General features: G+C 35.0%; 1 protein-coding gene across 2 annotated transcripts in view; it reads left to right on the plus strand.

Annotated features, from left to right (window-relative positions):
- Positions 1-17,651, plus strand: part of MTDH (metadherin) — a 34,327-nt gene extending 16,676 nt beyond the window's left edge. The window contains exons 7-13 of one of the 2 annotated variants that reach the window (XM_054294495.1): positions 1,184-1,270; positions 3,062-3,160; positions 5,216-5,340; positions 5,898-6,017; positions 8,381-8,500; positions 12,179-12,335; positions 13,937-17,650. In XM_054294495.1, coding sequence (XP_054150470.1) covers positions 1,184-1,270; positions 3,062-3,160; positions 5,216-5,340; positions 5,898-6,017; positions 8,381-8,500; positions 12,179-12,335; positions 13,937-14,007 — 779 coding nt within the window. In that variant the 3' untranslated portion in view covers positions 14,008-17,650. Of the gene's footprint in view, positions 1-1,183; positions 1,271-3,061; positions 3,161-5,215; positions 5,341-5,897; positions 6,018-8,380; positions 8,501-12,178; positions 12,336-13,936 lie in introns of both variants that reach the window. The other variant, XM_054294575.1, reaches the window with a different exon arrangement.
- The last annotated feature ends 445 nt before the right edge of the window (positions 17,652-18,096 follow it).

The following is an 18,096-nucleotide window of genomic DNA, read 5'->3' on the forward strand; positions in this document are numbered from 1 at the left end:
TGCTCAGCAACATCCCTGTATTACCAACCCTGTTTTCAACACAAATCCAAAACACAGCCCTACCCCAGCCATAATCTGCAGAAGTCTAGACCTTCTTTTATTTCTCTGACATATTTTGAAATGAAGTTCCTGAGGCTAGATCTGATATATGGTCAGTAAGTCCTACTCTCTCTGGAGGCTGGACAAGGGGGATGTCACAGGGCTGTGCTTAGAACTGTCCTGTTTATCATCTTTGTAAGTGACCTGGAGGAGGCAACCATATCATTCACATCCAGTTTCCAGATTATATCAAACTTCAATATAGGGGCAGGAATCAGTTGAAACAGTCCAGGTCAGGGATCCCATCCAGAAGGACCTGAACCTGATGGGAGTAATGGGCCAAGGAACCCGAGGAAGTTCAGTGAGGACAAACAGCAAGTGCTGAATCTGGTTGGAAGCAACCCTGGCTGGATATTGACTGCCTGGATTGCAGCTTTGTGGATAAGGGGTCTTGGTGGGCCCCAAGGTGGATGTGAGCCAGCTGTAGATCCTAGTAGCAAAGGACACAAACAGTATGCTGGCATGCATTAACACAGGAGTCAGTAAATTGAGGGTTAGTGGCTGTGTACTTTTTGGACAACATCTGGAATACCTGTCTGGTTTTTAGTCCCTTCTCCCCCAATTAAGTAAATGTAATTCTAAATCAAAGCCACTAGTAGTTTTTACTGGCTATTTCTGCTTATTTTCTGCCTTGCATATGTAACAGTCTAGTATGTCTTCATTTTTAAGCAGTATCTCCTATTCATCAAAAATTGTTCTGAATTTTATTCCCTGCTTAACGTATATGTATAATATATTCCAAGCTGTGCTCCATCTGCGTGTACTTTTCAAAATTTAGTGATTGCAGTAGTGGGAGGAATAATAGTATGGGCCTCAAAAAACAATTGACTTCTCTTTTGTGAGAAGCTTATATATAGAAAAAGCTGTAAAGGGAAGATGGTCTTGGAAAGCTTGACAATTGTTTCAAGCTGTGTGTTCATCAAGTCACAACTCTATCAGCACTAATTAATGTCCTCAGTTATGTGAAATGTCATCATGGCTGGACTAGCCAGTGTTTTTCTGATCCAATTCTTAATTAAATAGCTACATTTTCAACATTGCCAGCAGTGTGTGATGCTCTTTTTTTTTCTCCCTTTCCCCACAGCTGCTTGGAATGTGGATGCAAGGATTAATACCTCTGAACAGAATTCTACTTCTTTCTCCTCATTTGGATTAACTCCTGGAGTTTCTGGTATGTGTGCCTTTCAAAAGATTTGTCCACTCTCTTCCACTCCGCTAGGTGGAATAGAGTTTGCCAAGTGATACAAATATGCATTTTCTGTTTTTTCTTTGAAAATAGTACTGCAAAGGGGTCAAAGACACTTAATAAGCTATTTTCTTATGCTAAAATTATGCAGTAATATAACTGTATTAAATTGATAATCAAAAGCTAGATCAATCACAGAATATTAGTAAGAAGGTTGGAACTAGAGGGAGTTGGAATGGGGTGAACTTTGTATGTTCTAACCCAAATAATTTAATGATTCTGTGATTTCTTATTTAGCCGCCTTGGTTGTGTGTTAAGTCTAAATAATGGGCATAAGAGGTTTCTCAGCCTTGCAATATCTCAAGTTAGAGATCTGAAGATTTCTTTCTGGGAAAGCCCATTTACCCTAGTCCTGTGAGAGAGTTTGTTATTTGATGATTGAGTTCTTCCCCATCAAGGAACTAAATCATTACTTTGAAAATATGTTCCATAGGCAGGATTTGAAGTCTTGAGTCTTTCTCTGTGTGATGAATGGAAATGCTGAAGCTTTGGGGTTTTCTTTTTTGAAGGGCTGTGTGCTATAGAGTATAAACCTGTCTTCATAATAAATCTTGTGTGTTAAACAACTAACATAAGTCCTACAATGATTTATTATGCAATAAAGGGATCATATGTCAGGTTTTTTGCTCTTGCTTGCTTACACCATGAGCTCGGCATGGCAGTTTCCTTTTCGGAGATAGCTGGCCAAGTGCTTATGCACTTAGGCTACATTTGCTTCTGTTGCAGTGTCCAGGCTTCTAACTGCTGAACTTAGGCTCAGTGTCCAGCATCTTAATTGTACAGAGAGTTTTAATAAAAAAAAAAAAATCCCAAGCAGCCACCTGGAACCAAGTTCGGTTTCTAAGCTAAAACTTATGACAGTTTATTAAATAAACTTGGATACTAGGATGACACACTGAGCTAAGATTCAGCTGCAATACCACCATTTCAACTTCAAGAGAAATAGTTTTCTTTGCTGCACCTTAGCCAACAATGTTGTAATGCAAAGTGACCACAAAAGAAATGAGAACATGCCCATATTTCTGTCACCTGAGGTATCTTTTGCAGAGGTGTATGTAAAATAGAGACCCACATTCTATTCAAACTGAATTTCAGAAGTTTCATCATACAGTAAAATATTAATTTATTTAATTCTTACAATTAGTTTTTGTTTGTTTTACTTCTTTGTGAAATTGTTTTATTTGTTTGTTTTTCTGAAAATTGTTATGTTGGAAATGTGACACCTTCTGTTATCATGACTGGTATTGGCCTTACTGTTGTTTGTCCTGCTGCTTTTATGTTCTTTAAACCTTTGCTTTAAATGAGAAGTGGATTCTTAGTAATGTATAATTTGTTTGATCTGCAATGTAATTAATGAGGTTTCTTTCTAGTGATATTTTAAGCTTTTCACTGTAAGAGATCTTATTGATACAGGGTAACAGTTTTATTACCCATAAAATTTCTTGGTGTTTTTCAGATTGAGGAGACTGCTTTTACTCACTCTTCTTATCTCTGAGTTCTTCTCATGGCTTTATTTTGTCTTCCTTCTTCAGCTTCCTTGTTTTCTGAATATACCTTATGCACAAGACCCTGCTAGTTCTCCTGTCTTCTGCAGTCCTTAAAATCTGACATTTTTCTTTGAGCCTTTTGTCTTCCTTTCCTACTTTGATTGGACTTCCTTCCCCAAGAAAACTTCAGGAAGCTTGCTAACTTACAATTTTATTTATTCCCTTTCAGGTTCCAACAGTGAATCAGTTTCTCAGGCTGGTACTTCTGATTTTCAGTGGGATTTAAGTCATGCTCAACCCCCTGTTGATGACGAATGGTCTGGGTTAAGTATGTTCCTCTAAAATGTTCATTTAAAAAGTGTTAATTACTGTTAAAGTGTAGTTATTTATATTAGCTACTCAGATTAGACAGTGGTGGGTATCTGAGGAAAAACCTGAAATACTTGAATTCTGTAAGCTAATAGACAGTTTGAAGGAATTAAAAAGAAGTATTTTAATAAATTCTGATAGAAAATGGTAAATTTTTAGGAAAAATACTTGGATATTCAAACTCAAAAGTGAGAGAGCTCATGCATTTTAAGGTAGAAAAATCTTTGTAATGAAAGACTCTTGCTGCAAGTGATGAGAAAAATTTTCTGCAAGTCTGCAAAATATGTTTTTAGTAGATAGAATTTGAGTCAGTTTGTTTTTACATGTTTGTACCTTACTGGAAAGTTAAGGCAACATCAGACTCTTTTATTTAATCTTACTTGCTTTCTCATTTAGCAAACATTAGGAAGTTCTTTCATATATAGGAAGCATATACAGGACAGAAATAACTGAAATTACTTGGGAGTTGTAGAACAGTGGTTGTTTATTCCCCACTTTCTCCTCACTGTTTATGAAAAAGCATAGTGCATCTCATTAAGAGTTGACCTGAAGAATTGTTCCAGAAGTTGACAGAAGCAGCCTTGCATGCTACCTTCTCCCTAAGAACAACTTAGTGCAGTTAAATAACTGGAATAGATTGATGCAGTCCTTGATGCAGACTCCACCACTGTTGGCATGATTGCTCTGTTACCAGATAATTTTGAAAGTTACCTTTTGTGCTTTACCTAGTTTAAGGATAAGGAAAGCACATTTCAGTTAATCCTTTGAAAGTAATCAGTTTTATGTTTTATCAAAAGCATAATTGATTCACATATCTGAGCATAGAATGTTTATGGCTCAAGCTTCTGTTAATAAATTTTGTCATAGTTGTCAACTAAGAGTACACTAGCAGAAGTGGGCAAATGCAAGTTTAGGCCAAAGTGATACACAGATACACCCTGCTGCTTTATCAGGATTAGAAAACTAACTGTACATACAAATACTACTAGTTTTTATTACTACTAAGAATGGAATTTTTTTTCTTAAGCAGCTACTGAGAGGGCAGTCGGTAAACTGAAAAGTATTGAGTAATATTTTTCGAATCAGTAAATTTTAGCATCTGAAGTAGGTGTCATTAAGATAATATTTTTATTAGGAAAGTTTCTAACTATTTTAAATGTTCTAACTAATCTTAAGATCTCAATGTGGTTTTGGCTTCATAATGTTTGCCAAAAAGATTAATTGGATTTATTACTGCTTTTTATTTTGACTTTATTTTCATTGTTTAAATTGAATGCCATAGTTGGCAGACCAAATCTAGCTGTTCTTCAGTTTGGTATGGACTGAGGGGAAGAAATATTTGTGATGTTAATATAAATGTGAAATGAAAATGCAGTCTTTCACAATGTGTTCTGTTTTACAATCAGCTTGCTGCAACTTTCTACTAAACAGACAGTCTAAGGCTTAGTTCTTCCCTTCTGATATTTTTAGTTTTTATGACCCTTTAATCCTATCATTCCATTATAAATGAATAATAACAAAATAGAGTATGGACTTAAGAGTCTTAGGGGAAAAAAAAGACTATTAAAAATGGCCAAGTTACAAGATGACTTGAATCAGTAAGATTTAGTTTCAGATCTATCACTTGTAAAGGAATCTTACTAAGGCAAGATTGATCAGTGTTACAGTTCATCCTAATTTTTTCACTAACTAGAAAGAAAATTCAGAGAACACCTTAAGATAGATAACAATTCTTAAATTTGTTCCTCTTCAAATAGTTTAGAAAAATGTCTTGAAGCAACTGTGTCTAGCTAGCTGCTGCTGTGATTAGGCTCTGTAAAATCACTGTCATACTCATTACTTTTAAAAGTCCTCCACTTATTGATAAAGTCTTTACCATTTTTTCAGAAAGACAGGGAATTACTATTTATATCTTGATATCAAGAAGTGGATATATGTGTAGGGGTTTTTAAATTGGAAATGAGCACCTGTAGAGTAAGGCAATATTCCTGAAAAAACCTTTTCATCTTTGTAGATGGACTTTCTTCAGCTGATCCAAGCTCTGATTGGAATGCACCAGCAGAAGAGTGGGGAAACTGGGTAGATGAAGAAAAAGTTGCTTCTGTTCCTCAGCGTGAAGAGAGATCTGATACTCAGAAGGTAAAAGGTGGTATTTTTCTCCTTAGCTCCAGGACTTTGGCCTTACCACTGCCATTTCTTAAAGTAACTACAAGGGTAATGCTAAAGGTAATCTCTCATCACAGTTACACTGATAAGAGTAGCACGACTGTGTTTGCTCTGTACACAGAGAAGGAAAACACTGAATGTTATTGAGAAGAGAAAAATCAGTTAGCTCCAACTTAAACCTTTCTGTCTTGCCATAATTACAAGGACTACATTATCAGTATAGAGTGGGAGGGTTTAGATCTGTTTTTATAAATATTTCTTGACAATATTTAATTCTCAGCATGAAAAACAGCATTTCCGTGCCACTATTTCCTGGTGGTCTGCTGCCTTTTCCATTCCCGGCTCCTCTACCTGTATTACCAGATAGCATGTAAGAATGTGGTCTTTCTAGAATGAACTAAATAGATAACACTGTGCTCATTTCCACTTGTATATGTATATTCCTTTTAGCTATTGATTTATGCTTAGTCTATACAAGGTATATTTCATTGTCATTTTAAATGCTAAATACCTTCTGTTCCCATATGAAGATTTCAGATAATGATAGAGAAAAAGCAGAGCCAATTCTTCAGAGTTCTACAAGTGGCAAATCCAAGAAAAAGAAGAAGAAAAAGAAGAAGCAGGGTGAAGATGCTAACTCTCCTGCACAGGTAAAATCTTAATGATTTAAAAGGCAATTGCAAGGAATTAATTCACAAAATTGCCTTATCGGCATCTTGAACAAAAATTATTTTTAGGAAATTAATTTCTTTATGGGATTGGATTGTCTACAATTGTTTCTCAAGAGTTAAAGTAATTCTTATTTTACTAGTATTTCCTTAATTTGTTGTATTCACAAGTTGAACATGGGATAATTTGTAGTTTTGCTGAATTTATGAAAAGCACTAAGTGCATGGAAAGTATTTATCCTGAATTACTTATTTTCTGTCAAATCTGGATTCTGTACTGTAGGGATGTTTCCAGGTAGAATTGTCTTCTGCATGGGAAGCCTTTTCCTCATGTCCTTTGAAAGATATCTGCTTTGGTGAATATAGCTAGTTAGGAGAATAAAAGAAATTGACGTTTTCTCTTAAGCTGTCTTCCAGTACAGTTGTGTGAGAATATAATGGTTTTCTGAAGTACTGTTTTAATTTGATTTATGAGAAATGGTAAGTGCCAATGTTTCAAGCTCAGTTGGTGGAACTACTCTGTGAGTCAGATTTCAATGAGGGAAAGAATATTTTCAGACTGAGGATGGTTGGAGTTTCCTGTGTTTCTTAAATAACTTTTGAAGAATTGCATTGAAACAGATTTGTAAAGCTAGGAAAAGCAGATTGCACTTCACATGGCAATTGAATCATGTTTGAATAGATGAAGCAAGTACTTTTAGAGGGAGAAAGCTTTTAATAGCTAATGATCAGAATGCATCCTGCTTGTGTTTATTGTGACAGCCATTCATAGTTTACATTCTTTACAGTTACAGAATTACCAATGTTCAGTGGAATCTGACTAGATTAGACAGAATTAGAGAGGGAAAGCAAATCTTCAGTCATACTTGCTTTGGATTAGCTTTTATGGTTATCACATAGTCAGTTTATTAAAGTTGTAAAACATTAAATTCCTGTTACAAGGAAATTTTATTTTCAAGTTGTCTGTGTGGAGGTGGAGCTTGTGTTGATTTCCCTTGTTTCTTTTGAGGCAAATTCAGTCTGGGAGCACTAGGGCTGCAGCTTTTTTTTTAATTGAAATTTGTTCTGGACTGTGCTATGACTCTATAAGTCAAGATTAATAAGTTGTGGTTAACAGGTGTTTGTGAGTGTCCTACATGAAACTTAAGGTCAGTGAGGGCATTCTGAATTTCTTCCCATTGCTTGTGAGCTGTCTTTTAAATTATATGTGTCGAGTCCTACTTTCTATATTAACATAATCAGATTTGTTATTCTACTCATTGTTCTCCAACTGGTCCAATTTTGTTACTTTTTCTTGCAGTCCATCAGTCTATGAAGTCATCATTTTACAGATAAGAACTTATCTGTATTAAATTTTTATGTAGAATTGGGAGTTTTGCTTGATAGGAGCAGACTGAACTGCTCACAGAAACTACCCTTGTTATAACAGTTTAGTAATTTAACTTGCCAGCCCTACTTCAAACTCATTTAAAATTTGTGTACTTATCCTCTAAAAATGGAACACGTTCATTTAAACATCTTCATCTCTCTCATTGATTATACTTTAATGTTCACACTCATTTCTTGACTTCAGTGTTTGTTAAGGCAGTAGAAGCCAGCTGAAGAGCTTGGAGTAAGCCAATATGTGTTCCTTACTGTCAGGAGTCAGGCTGTGGCTGCATTTTCATAAGGAAATAAGTGAAGGAACAGTGTTTGCAGTTTAAACTCAGAGACCTCTTCACAACCACAGGATTCTTCTAGTGCCACTAACGAGTGTAATTATTCTAATTGCACATTAAAAATGAAAACTTTCCACTTTAGATTGTTTGAGGAGTAAAGGTTGAGGCTTTTGGGTACTTTGGATCTTCTGTACTGAGGGTTACTTTACAAGCGTTATGGTAAACTAAACTGGGTTGCAAAAATATTAAAGCATAGTAAGGATAGAAAACTATACAGCTTGCATTTAAAACTCGTAACAAAGCATAGAACCAAGAGCAGTCAAGTGTCATTGTAATACTTCTGCTAAGTGTGTAGAGTAAATTCATTTTAATTTCACATTCTTATAATTTAACAGGAGTGTGAAGTGCGGTTCATTCTGAGATTGGGATTTTTGTTAGTATGCGTGAAGCATTCTGCTTTCTGGGCTTTATTGGATTCTATGGGTATTTCTTTATTATGTTATTCTATACATTTTGAGTGTTAGCATATGCTAGTGTGAGCCCATTACTTCAATTATTCTTTTTGATGAATTTTCTGAGTTATAGAAGCTGATTATGGCAACAAAACTCATTGACAGGGGAGAAGAGTCAGCACTTGACTGCAAACACAGGCTCTTCTTTTTTCCCCTCCCACTCCCCTTTTTGTAGGATGCTGAAGAACTGGATAGAGAAGCTGGAGAGCGATTTCAGGCGGATACCTCAAAAGTTCAAGCACAGCAGGAAAGAGCTTTTTCTTTGAAGACCATAAGTACTAGTGAACCAGCTAAGGTAGGGATGCAAAATTTGCTTTATGTTACAATTTGATTTGGAAGTGCTCAAGTCATTTGACAAATTCATTTGTGTAGATAAGGTCACAGTTGAATTTTAGGGAGAGGTCAGCTATGAGTTTTAAAAAGTATGTCTACTCTGTAAAGCAGTATTTTCCCAATCAGTAGTGACTTTCTTTACTGGCAAGTTACTTTCTTGTTTGAATATTCCAGCAATGGTTAAAAACTTGAAAATGTAGAAACCTAAGAACTAAGAGATCTGAGCACGAGACTAGTGGCATATTCTACTCTTATGTTGCAACAGAATGAAGTGTTACTAACTTATATATTCTGATTTAAATGCAATCTAAAATTGATTTTTGATAGCTCTACTGAGCTTAATGGCTGAGTAAGAAAAGGTTTGATTTGAACCAATTCACAAACTGTTTGCTTCAGCTCACAGTTAAAACATATTCTAGACAATACAAATTCTCTTTCATCTTTCTCCAAACAGCAGCTTTCTTAGGTACTGCTACCCCATAAAGCATCTCATTCTAGGAAGGTGTAAAATATTTAATATTTCTAGTGGCTTTGATTTTTGTTTTTAATTTCTATAAAGAGTGAACGACACTAGTGACACAGCAGTTTGGTACCAGAGAGTATATATCAGAATACTGAGATTTAATTTTTAATTGCTAAGTATTAGTTTCATAAAAATGAGTTCTTAAGAGTCAAATGAAAACATCAGAATGAAAACTTTTACAAGGGACTGCAAGTCACCAAATAAAAAGCACATTCAGACATACTTAGGCTTATCAAAGTAGAGCTTTACTACAGTTATTTAGTACAACTGGTTAGTTTAGATCAGTTCAGCCTTTAGTCAAGGTTGGCAACAGCTGCCTATTCTATCCTGACTAGTGTATTGTTTGGTGTTGGGGATGGTTTTTTTGAAGCTGTATTTGAAAAGACATCTGCCTGTGTATCTGCAAACGCCTGGAAGTGTGAGGTTTTGTTTTATTTTAGAGGCTTAATTGAAAATGTGTAGACAGAAAACTTGGATTATGACATCAAGGTGGCATAATAGTGCATCCTGGAAGACTGTAGATTCTGTTGTTCAGAAATCTAAATTGATTTGGAAAATATCTGCAGTTTTTTTTTTTCTCACAAGCTGTCAGCACTGCCAAAATACAAGCGCAGTTTCAGTAGATTTTGCTAAGTGCTTTACTGTTTAAAATCACACCCAGCTTCCTAGGTGATTTGATGGCATCAGCATCTCATGTAGACCTACACTATACCCTTTTTGAGAGGCTTGAGAGCTTCTGTTACTCTTGAACCTTAAATTCAATCTGTTGATGTATGTGTCTGTGCATAGCTGTGTAAGCGGTAACTGTGAAACAAGACATGTTCTGTATTAAAATTAGTTTGGGGCAAAGGACAAACAAAATTATTACTAATATTCTCTGAAACTAGAGTTGATAAGGGGAAACTTGTGAATTGTCTCTGACAGTGCAGATGGTCTGTCAGTCTTTATCAAGTCTCCTTGATAAAGGGGATTGGCTATCAGATTTGGCTTCGTTGTAATTTCACACATGCGAAGATGCCTTCCAATACTGTTTGACTTGGCTGTTGTAAAAAGTTGTAGAAACTGTCTGTGAGTGATGTGTGGAACAGATGACTTAAGTTTCCAAGGTAAGGTAGTTTAGCCTAAAGTAATGCTCCAAAACATGAGAATGAAATATAGGGTACAAACCAGTTGTTATTCAGTGTATCCACATAAACATCAGAAACAGCTGAATGTTAAACCTTGTGTTTCACATCACAGTATCTGGTGATGGTATTTCCCCCATGCTGTACATAGGGCTGCATTGAAACCTTTTGCATTTTATCAGCAGGCACAAGTTTTAAATGAAAAGAGATACTTGGAAAAAGAAGTAACAGTTTGACAAGTCACAACTTCATTATTCAATCATAGAATTATGCACATAACTATTTATATTATCTAATAGGCTTTATTTGTTGTTTACGGTTCTCCTTTCTGAATTAGCAGAGAGCATATCTTGCTAAGAGTAGTATCCATTTTTTAATGTCTTCATCACTACCCACTTTCCTGTATTCAAAACATGGACAGAACTATTTGGAAAAATTTCCAGATAGTGCTCTATGTATTTGTATCATTATATTTGCAGTAATACTTCATGCTGTAACACTCAAGCTGCAACATGTTTCTTAGTCAACCTGAGGCAGCTGAGCTATTAAAATCCTAATTGAGTTGATTTACCTGCTGGTCAAGTGTGACTGTCCTAACAATACTGTCATGCCAAACCTGAATTGATTACCTTGCACTAGAAGCTTTATGTCCTCCTTTTGTTTTAGAAATCACAGTTTGTTAAGTTCGTTTATTTATGTAACTGATGATTGCTAACTATTAGACAACATTAGAATTGGCTAAGCTTGGAATTCCTGTAGGCTGGGAGTTCATTTTATCAGCATGGTCAATCTATAAAAAGATTTGAGATTACTAATTTTTCAGTAGATTGAGAGAAATGCTGCAATTATAGATATTAAAAAACTTGTTTCAGTTGATCTGTAAGAGCACAGCAAACTATTCATGCAAGGTCAGAGAACTGCTATCCTTTGAATTCGTGTATTGGGTTTTTTTCAACTAAAGCTGTTTAATTTCTTGCTTAGTATGATACGATTAAAAATAAATTTGTATTTTATTGCTCTTGAATGTTCTGACTGAATTTTTGAGATGGTTACATTATAGTGATGGAAGCAGTAAAAACAGTGACTATGATGTAGGATCTGTACATCTGCATCCAGGGATGTAGACTTCAGTATTTTGTTTTGATAGTTCCAGGTCTCAGCTGTTGTGACACAACTACAGCTATGGTTTCTTAATAACACCTTAATGTTTGGGGTTTGTTGCTTGGTGAGATGCTGTGTTCTAATACATTCTTTATTGAAGCTTTCTGTCATTGGTGACTTGGTGTGAGATCTTATATTTTTTTATATTTTGACTTTCCTGTTGGAATGTTAAAATGTTTTTTTTTCTGTTTTCCTATAATTTTAATTGCAATAAGTACTACGCACTAGGGTACAGTTACATTTTGTCTCCATAGTGGAAACCTTCAAAATCAACTAGATAATTGAAAAATACCACAAGTACCTTTTACTTGGCAGTTATTTCTGCAGTAAATTGCACTGAAATACTTGCTGACTGCTTTTGCCAATATTTGTTATTCTGTAAGCATATACAGAGTGTTTTGAGCAGTTTATAGGAATGACTAGAGGTGTGATTTGTTTTGGATTTGAGTTATCTTTGATCCTATTTAACTTGCCTGCTTACCTTGCAACCAAATGCATATCTGTCACTGTTTCACATCTCTGTTGAATATTCTAGAATCCTTTTAGGGTCTTGGTGATTTATAGATTGGTCTCCCTTTCTTTACATGTGCTGTCTTTTAAGAATTAGTGTTGTTTATCTTTGTTTGTATGCGATTAAAAATGTTGGCACTAGATGGCAGTCATAGTATTACAGCCTCAATTCAAAATTTTTCAGGATTTTAATATTGGCTTAATTTTTCAATGCCATCTTCTCAGCAGCTGCTAAGTATACTGCCAGAATAACACCATTTAAGAGTGTTTGCTTTTGCATTACTTAAACTTTTGGAAACTTTTATTTATGTTTCTCAAATAGTCTGAGGAGGCTCCTTCGCTTGCTGTTTCTACTGAGCCATCTGTAATTGTATCAGAGGGCAATTCTGACAAGATCGCTTCCCAAGTGCCACAGATGCTGCAAGAGACAGATGTTTCTAGTCCCAATATTAAGCAAAACAGTGTGCCTCCTCCACAGAGTAAGTATCTCTCAATGCAGTTTGTTTGTCTGAAGTTAGAATGTGCTTTTTCCCCTAGAGTGTAGTCAGAATGTTTTGCTCTGGGGTTTAAGTGCCATATCAGATCATTGTGTCTTATTTATACATCTTGCCATCTTTTTTTCTTCCTTAAAGTTAACAGCACCTTGATATTTTTGTTTTCATTGTGATGAAAAATTGGCTTCATATGCTTGGATGACTGAAAATGTCTGTTGGGCTTGTCCTGTCCTTAATAGACATTTGGATTTGGATTTGGACTCGTCACCATTGGGACTGGAGCTCCGTGCTGTGACTAAGGAGTTCTGCCAACATTGTTTCAAAGGGCTGCTTGCAACTCTTCAGTGAAGAACAGATGGTTACTAACATTGCAGTTGACAGAATATTTAGCTACCAGAAATTTGGGAAAAAATACAAATAATTCCATTTTCAGCCTACTGAGGTCTTTTGATTTCTCAATTTAGCACATTAGCATCTTTTTCCATATGCTTCCATGTAATCATAGAGGGAAGCAGTTGGTTATTTGGGAGTAGAAAGGTATTGGGTAGAGTTTTTTTTTTTTTTGTAGTCTATCAGCACATAGATCTGGCTAAATTGCTGCAGGTATATTGTTTTTTGAAAACATGCTGTGCCCAGGAATGTCAAATGTACCCTCTGTTGTACTTGACAGAAGTGTTCGTACTCAAAAGCATTTGAGGTACTCACACAGTAAAACAGGAAATTTAGAAGGGAAGTGAGGATGTGAAAGGTATTGCTTGGGGAAAAAAAAGATGTTTTGATTCAGATTCTTTAAGAAAATTAATAAATACTGACAATCTGTAATAAGTTGCTGGCTAAGTGTTGAAGTACAAAATGAGATTTTAATGACTTCAGAAGAAACATGATGACTTTATAATTACAAAATCTCATTCTGCTGCCTTAATTGGCTTCTTGGCTTTGAACACATGAAACAATGGAATATTTCAGGTCAATGTATCAACTTAGAACTTTTCTGGTTCTAAAATATGAAATCTTTTGTGATTGATTCATGTCTCAGCAATTGAAAGAACATCTCTTAGGTTCAGTATGTACAATACTTAATGTTTTTTACTACTTTTGGCAGCCAGCATGTTTTAAGGCAGTCTGTTTTATTAAGAACGTAGTGCTTCTTTATTGGATTATGGATTCCATGTAACCACATCTTTACATAGTTCAATACTTTTAAAAACTACTCAGATATAGTGGTTAAGAGCAGTGTAATCTGGTAAGAGTGAGCATTTAATGTCAGTTGTGTACATGTATGTTATTTCTAGGCCAGAAAATAACAATGACTCTACTGTAAGTAATATATTTGCAAAATGAATGGCCTTTCACATTTATCACTAAGTATTTGTGGGATTAAAAAGTAGGATGAAATTGGCATGTGTTGTGTTAGATGCATGCCAATTTCATCCTACTTTTTAATCAGAATAAAAATTCTAGTTGATTATTCTGGATCACTTCCTAATAATACTGTGTGTATTATCCAGGATTTTAAAAGCCAATTCTGTGTAAATGGTCTTAGTCCTAACACTATAATTGTTTGTTTGGTTTTTTTTTTTTTTTAGCAAAGTCTGAAGAAAGCTGGGAATCTCCCAAACAAGTTAAAAAGAAGAAAAAAGCAAGAAGGGAAACGTGAACTTCTAAGATGGACATTTGTTGCTGAATATTATCATGAAGATTATGCTGTTTATGCAATAATTTGTGAACATGTACAGAATTTTATATAAATTTCAAACAATTTTTAAAAACAGAACTGCTGTGAACACAAACATCTTTAAAAAGGAATCAAATGAAAGTAACTATGATATAGCAAACAGAACATGCTACATTTGAAAGACATTCTGAAGAGTTTGTTTTTCCAACTTTTGGAGAGAGATCTTAATTTAAAAAAAACTGGTTTTACAACACAGTGCCCTGTTTACAACAGATTATACTCTCATCTACAGCTGCGGATAAAAGATTAATTTCAAGGAAGGGTTTTCTGTAAAAATAATCGTCTACAATAATGGGTGTTTCTTGCCTCTCTTATGAGTGATGCATTAGAAGCACAGAATGTCAACCATTTGAATTTGTTTTATGCCTAAATCAAAGTGCTTTGATTCAATACATAATCTGCCATATCTTTACAGTAAGTTGGTTAGCAAGTCTGCTAGCTATCACAGGAATCTCAAGTGCAAATCATTAACCATTCGTACAGTCAGACCTTCATGGTTTATTATATGAAGTTAACACAATAAAACTGCTTTGGGTTAAAAGTTTGAGAATGTGATTTGAAACTTGAGTATGGTTCATGAAGTTATTTTTTATAATGTCTATTACCTTACTTGAATTATTGAAGATAACAGTATATTTTTAAGAATGCAGTAATGTGCATAAAATTGGTTATCTTTTTCATTCCCTACAGTTCTTGGTTGATTCAGGATCCCATCTAAAATCTATTCTCTCAACTTCTAAACTCATGAAATGAACTGAAATCAAACTTTTCCTTCTCCTAACACTTGTTGACTTACCACACCCAATTCTGTTGTCTATATTACTAAAACTCTGAAGAAATCAAAGTGAATTTTTCACTCACAAATGATTTGGATTTCAAAGATCTGTTGGAGAACTGGAGTAGCTTCAGACAGCTTTAATTGACATTGTCAAAAACAGTTATCAGGAACACATTTTTTTACTGCCTTAACCTGTAGTATGTAGAATGTGTCTAGACTTCTGGACAGGAGTTAGTGTTTTTATATAAAAAAAATTATGCAAGTAAAGCAGTTGTAAAATAAAGACCATTTCCCGCTTGAAACTGTTAATTAAAATGGCATTGAAGATGTGTTGTCATTTTCAGGCACTGTAATGAGGTGGTATTGAAGTGGAGATATGTTTGTGTCTGTAAGGTACATGCTCAGCCATGTGCACTGTAAATAGCCTTTACGAAATTTGGTTTGCTAAGGATGGTATTTAACATCACCTGGTAAGTTCAGTTGAAGAGTCAGGATTCTTTTCAAATGATTGACTTCTGGTTTTGTGGCACAAATAGAATTGTTAACAGCTGTAACATGTGGTACTGATCAACAATCTTGTGCTCTTACTGTACTCAACTGCAGTTTGACAGTATTGCAAGGCAAGAGCAGATAATGCAGCAAGCTGGGTTTACTTGTACTGAAAATGCACCTGCTAATGGAGAGCTTTCCTAATAAATGGATACTAACTTGCACAGGTATTAACTCCTGTATGTCAGGAACATGACACTCTAAATTGATCTGTTAAAATAAATTGAGCAAATTGATGGTATTGATTTATTTACTGGGAGGGAATAATGTTTATGAGTGATATTTGTCATTATTCATGTGAAATAAATTTAGAACTGAAGTACAGCTTTTCAAGGAGTATCTTAAGGTAAACATGAAAAATAGGATATTATGGAATCATGCAGAGTCCTTTGCATGTAAATAATATTATAATTTTACTTGACTTCATAGTAAAGGTTAAAAAATACCCTTTGAATTCGGGTTTTTAATGTATGTCTGAAATCTGTTTCCAATCTGTATGTTATGCTACGAGCCTCTTATAGAAAATACAAAGATTTTATGTCATGAAAGAGACTGCCCCCAAGGACTTTCGTTGCATAAACTCTTTTTTTTTCTCTTGAAAATAAAATCTGTGATATTTCTGGATTAGTCAAATAACTTGTCATCCTGGAAAAAGAAACAAACTAGCTAAAACATAGGAACCCTGCTAACTAACTGCTGCTGCTAAGCAGGGTCATATAAATGCATAGCCTTTCTTTCAAAATGTTGTGACCTATTTAGCAGCACCTCTTACTGTTTTCTTAATATGCAGTTTCAATGTCTTAGAAAGCGAAACTTGCTTTATTTGACATTCATTGGAGAGGTAGTAACTCTATATCATATTGTCTATAAATAGAAACTTGGTTATCTATGTACTGTCATGTTTCTATGATTCAAGCAGTGGTTAGTCTTAATGATACACTGAATCCAGACTTTGGTACTTGGATAGAGCAAAAAGCCACCATTTTAAAGAAACTTAATTTTTTTTTCCTTTGTTTTTTTTTGTTGTTGAATGCATGGAATGATTTCATAAATCCAATATGTTGTTTTTTTCTAAATACTCTGGAATTATTTGTATGTGTAATTTAAACTTGTGATGATGTGTAATTGGATAGCCATGGCATATTTTTATTTCCTTTGTGGGGAGGGGAAGGTGTACAGAATTCATATGTGCTTGTTACAAAGGTAACTGCATTTGTTTGGAGGGGGGTGAAAACTGTATTTCTGATACCCTTTTAGAAGTCTAAAGAAAAAAGTGCAAGTGAAGAGCACTACTTTAATATTTACTAAGAAAGAATGTACATATTAAAAGCATTTCAAAAATTTATAGAAATATTGCTAGTACTGTTGTGTTGTAACTGAATTGTATCTCATTTGAAACTGCCCTATTAATAGTTCCTAGCCATGGGATTATCCTGTGAATAAGGCTTTTGGAAAGTGCAGACATCAGAGTACATGGTTTAAGCAGACTTTCATCTATTACTTGTTGTGCCTTTAACTCAACTAGGTTGCCAGTCAAGATTTCAGTTGTTAAAAATTGCAGGCCCCTCACAGACACTTGTACCTGTGAGTCTCCTCCTGATGACCACTGAGTAAAAATGAGCAGTTGTGATTTTTCAGGCCAGTACTAAAAGATTTCTTCATTGTTCTCTGTAACTGGAAGGAGACAGCAGGAGAAAGCCTGATAATTTTAATTGCTTCTTAAAATACTTTTCTAAAAATATTTTACTGTTAAAATTCTGAGTGAATTCCTTCATTAAAGAACAAGGAATATCAGCCAAATTAATTTGGGGAAGAAGGAGCAGGAAGGGCTGTGTGACTGATAAGTCTTAACTTGAAAGTAATGTGGCAACACAATGGATTTTGCTCACTGCAGGACTAACAGAACTGCTGTTAGTTGGGATGGATGTTGGGAGCAAGGTGGGATGATTTCTGTTTCTTCATGGGTGGGGGGTGGAAATTATTGTTGATTGTGTTCTGTATCATGTTATTAATGATTCATGGGTTGTCCTGTTGAAACTTAATTGCATGACAAAAATTGTCTGATTTCCATAGTGGGTCCTTCATTGAGGAAACTCTTGAACTTCTGCTCTTTTCATTTCTGGCTATTTGTACCAAGCTGAAGGTTTCTGGTTCACTGAAAATTGTTTTTTTTAACTGAAACTGTGATGTCTTTAATAGAGGTGTATTCTGAAAAGTTCATTTAAAACTCTTAACATGAAACTCATGGTTTCAGGAATTCATACAATACTCTTTAAAAAAACATGCTTAGGAACATCTGCAACTATAAAACACATTTGCTGTCTTATTTGTAGCATTAAGTGATCCCTTAACTTGGCTTAGTTTTTTTAATTCAGTCCATGGCAGAGGGTAAGCCATGGATCACTCAGAACCAGATTGCCACAATGGGCTCAAAACTGACTAGGTATGAGGTGGTTCCCTGTTTCCTCACAGTCCTGTACTAACAGTATTTCCACTTAGCTCTTCAATAGACTCTGACTTCAAGTGATTCCGTATTTCAAATACCTGGTGAAGTATAAATCAAATATGTTGTTACTGAGGTGGGTTTTTTCAGAGGCTGTTCTGACAAGGGCTGCCACAGTTTTTCATATTTCCTTGGCCAGCCTTACCTATATAGCTAACAAATAAAGTCATGCCTGGAGCTA

Source organism: Melozone crissalis, unplaced genomic scaffold (genome assembly GCF_028551555.1).
Source record: "Melozone crissalis strain CALT ecotype California unplaced genomic scaffold, PUWL_Pcris_2 ptg000002l_1, whole genome shotgun sequence".
Classification (NCBI taxonomy): domain Eukaryota; kingdom Metazoa; phylum Chordata; class Aves; order Passeriformes; family Passerellidae; genus Melozone; species Melozone crissalis.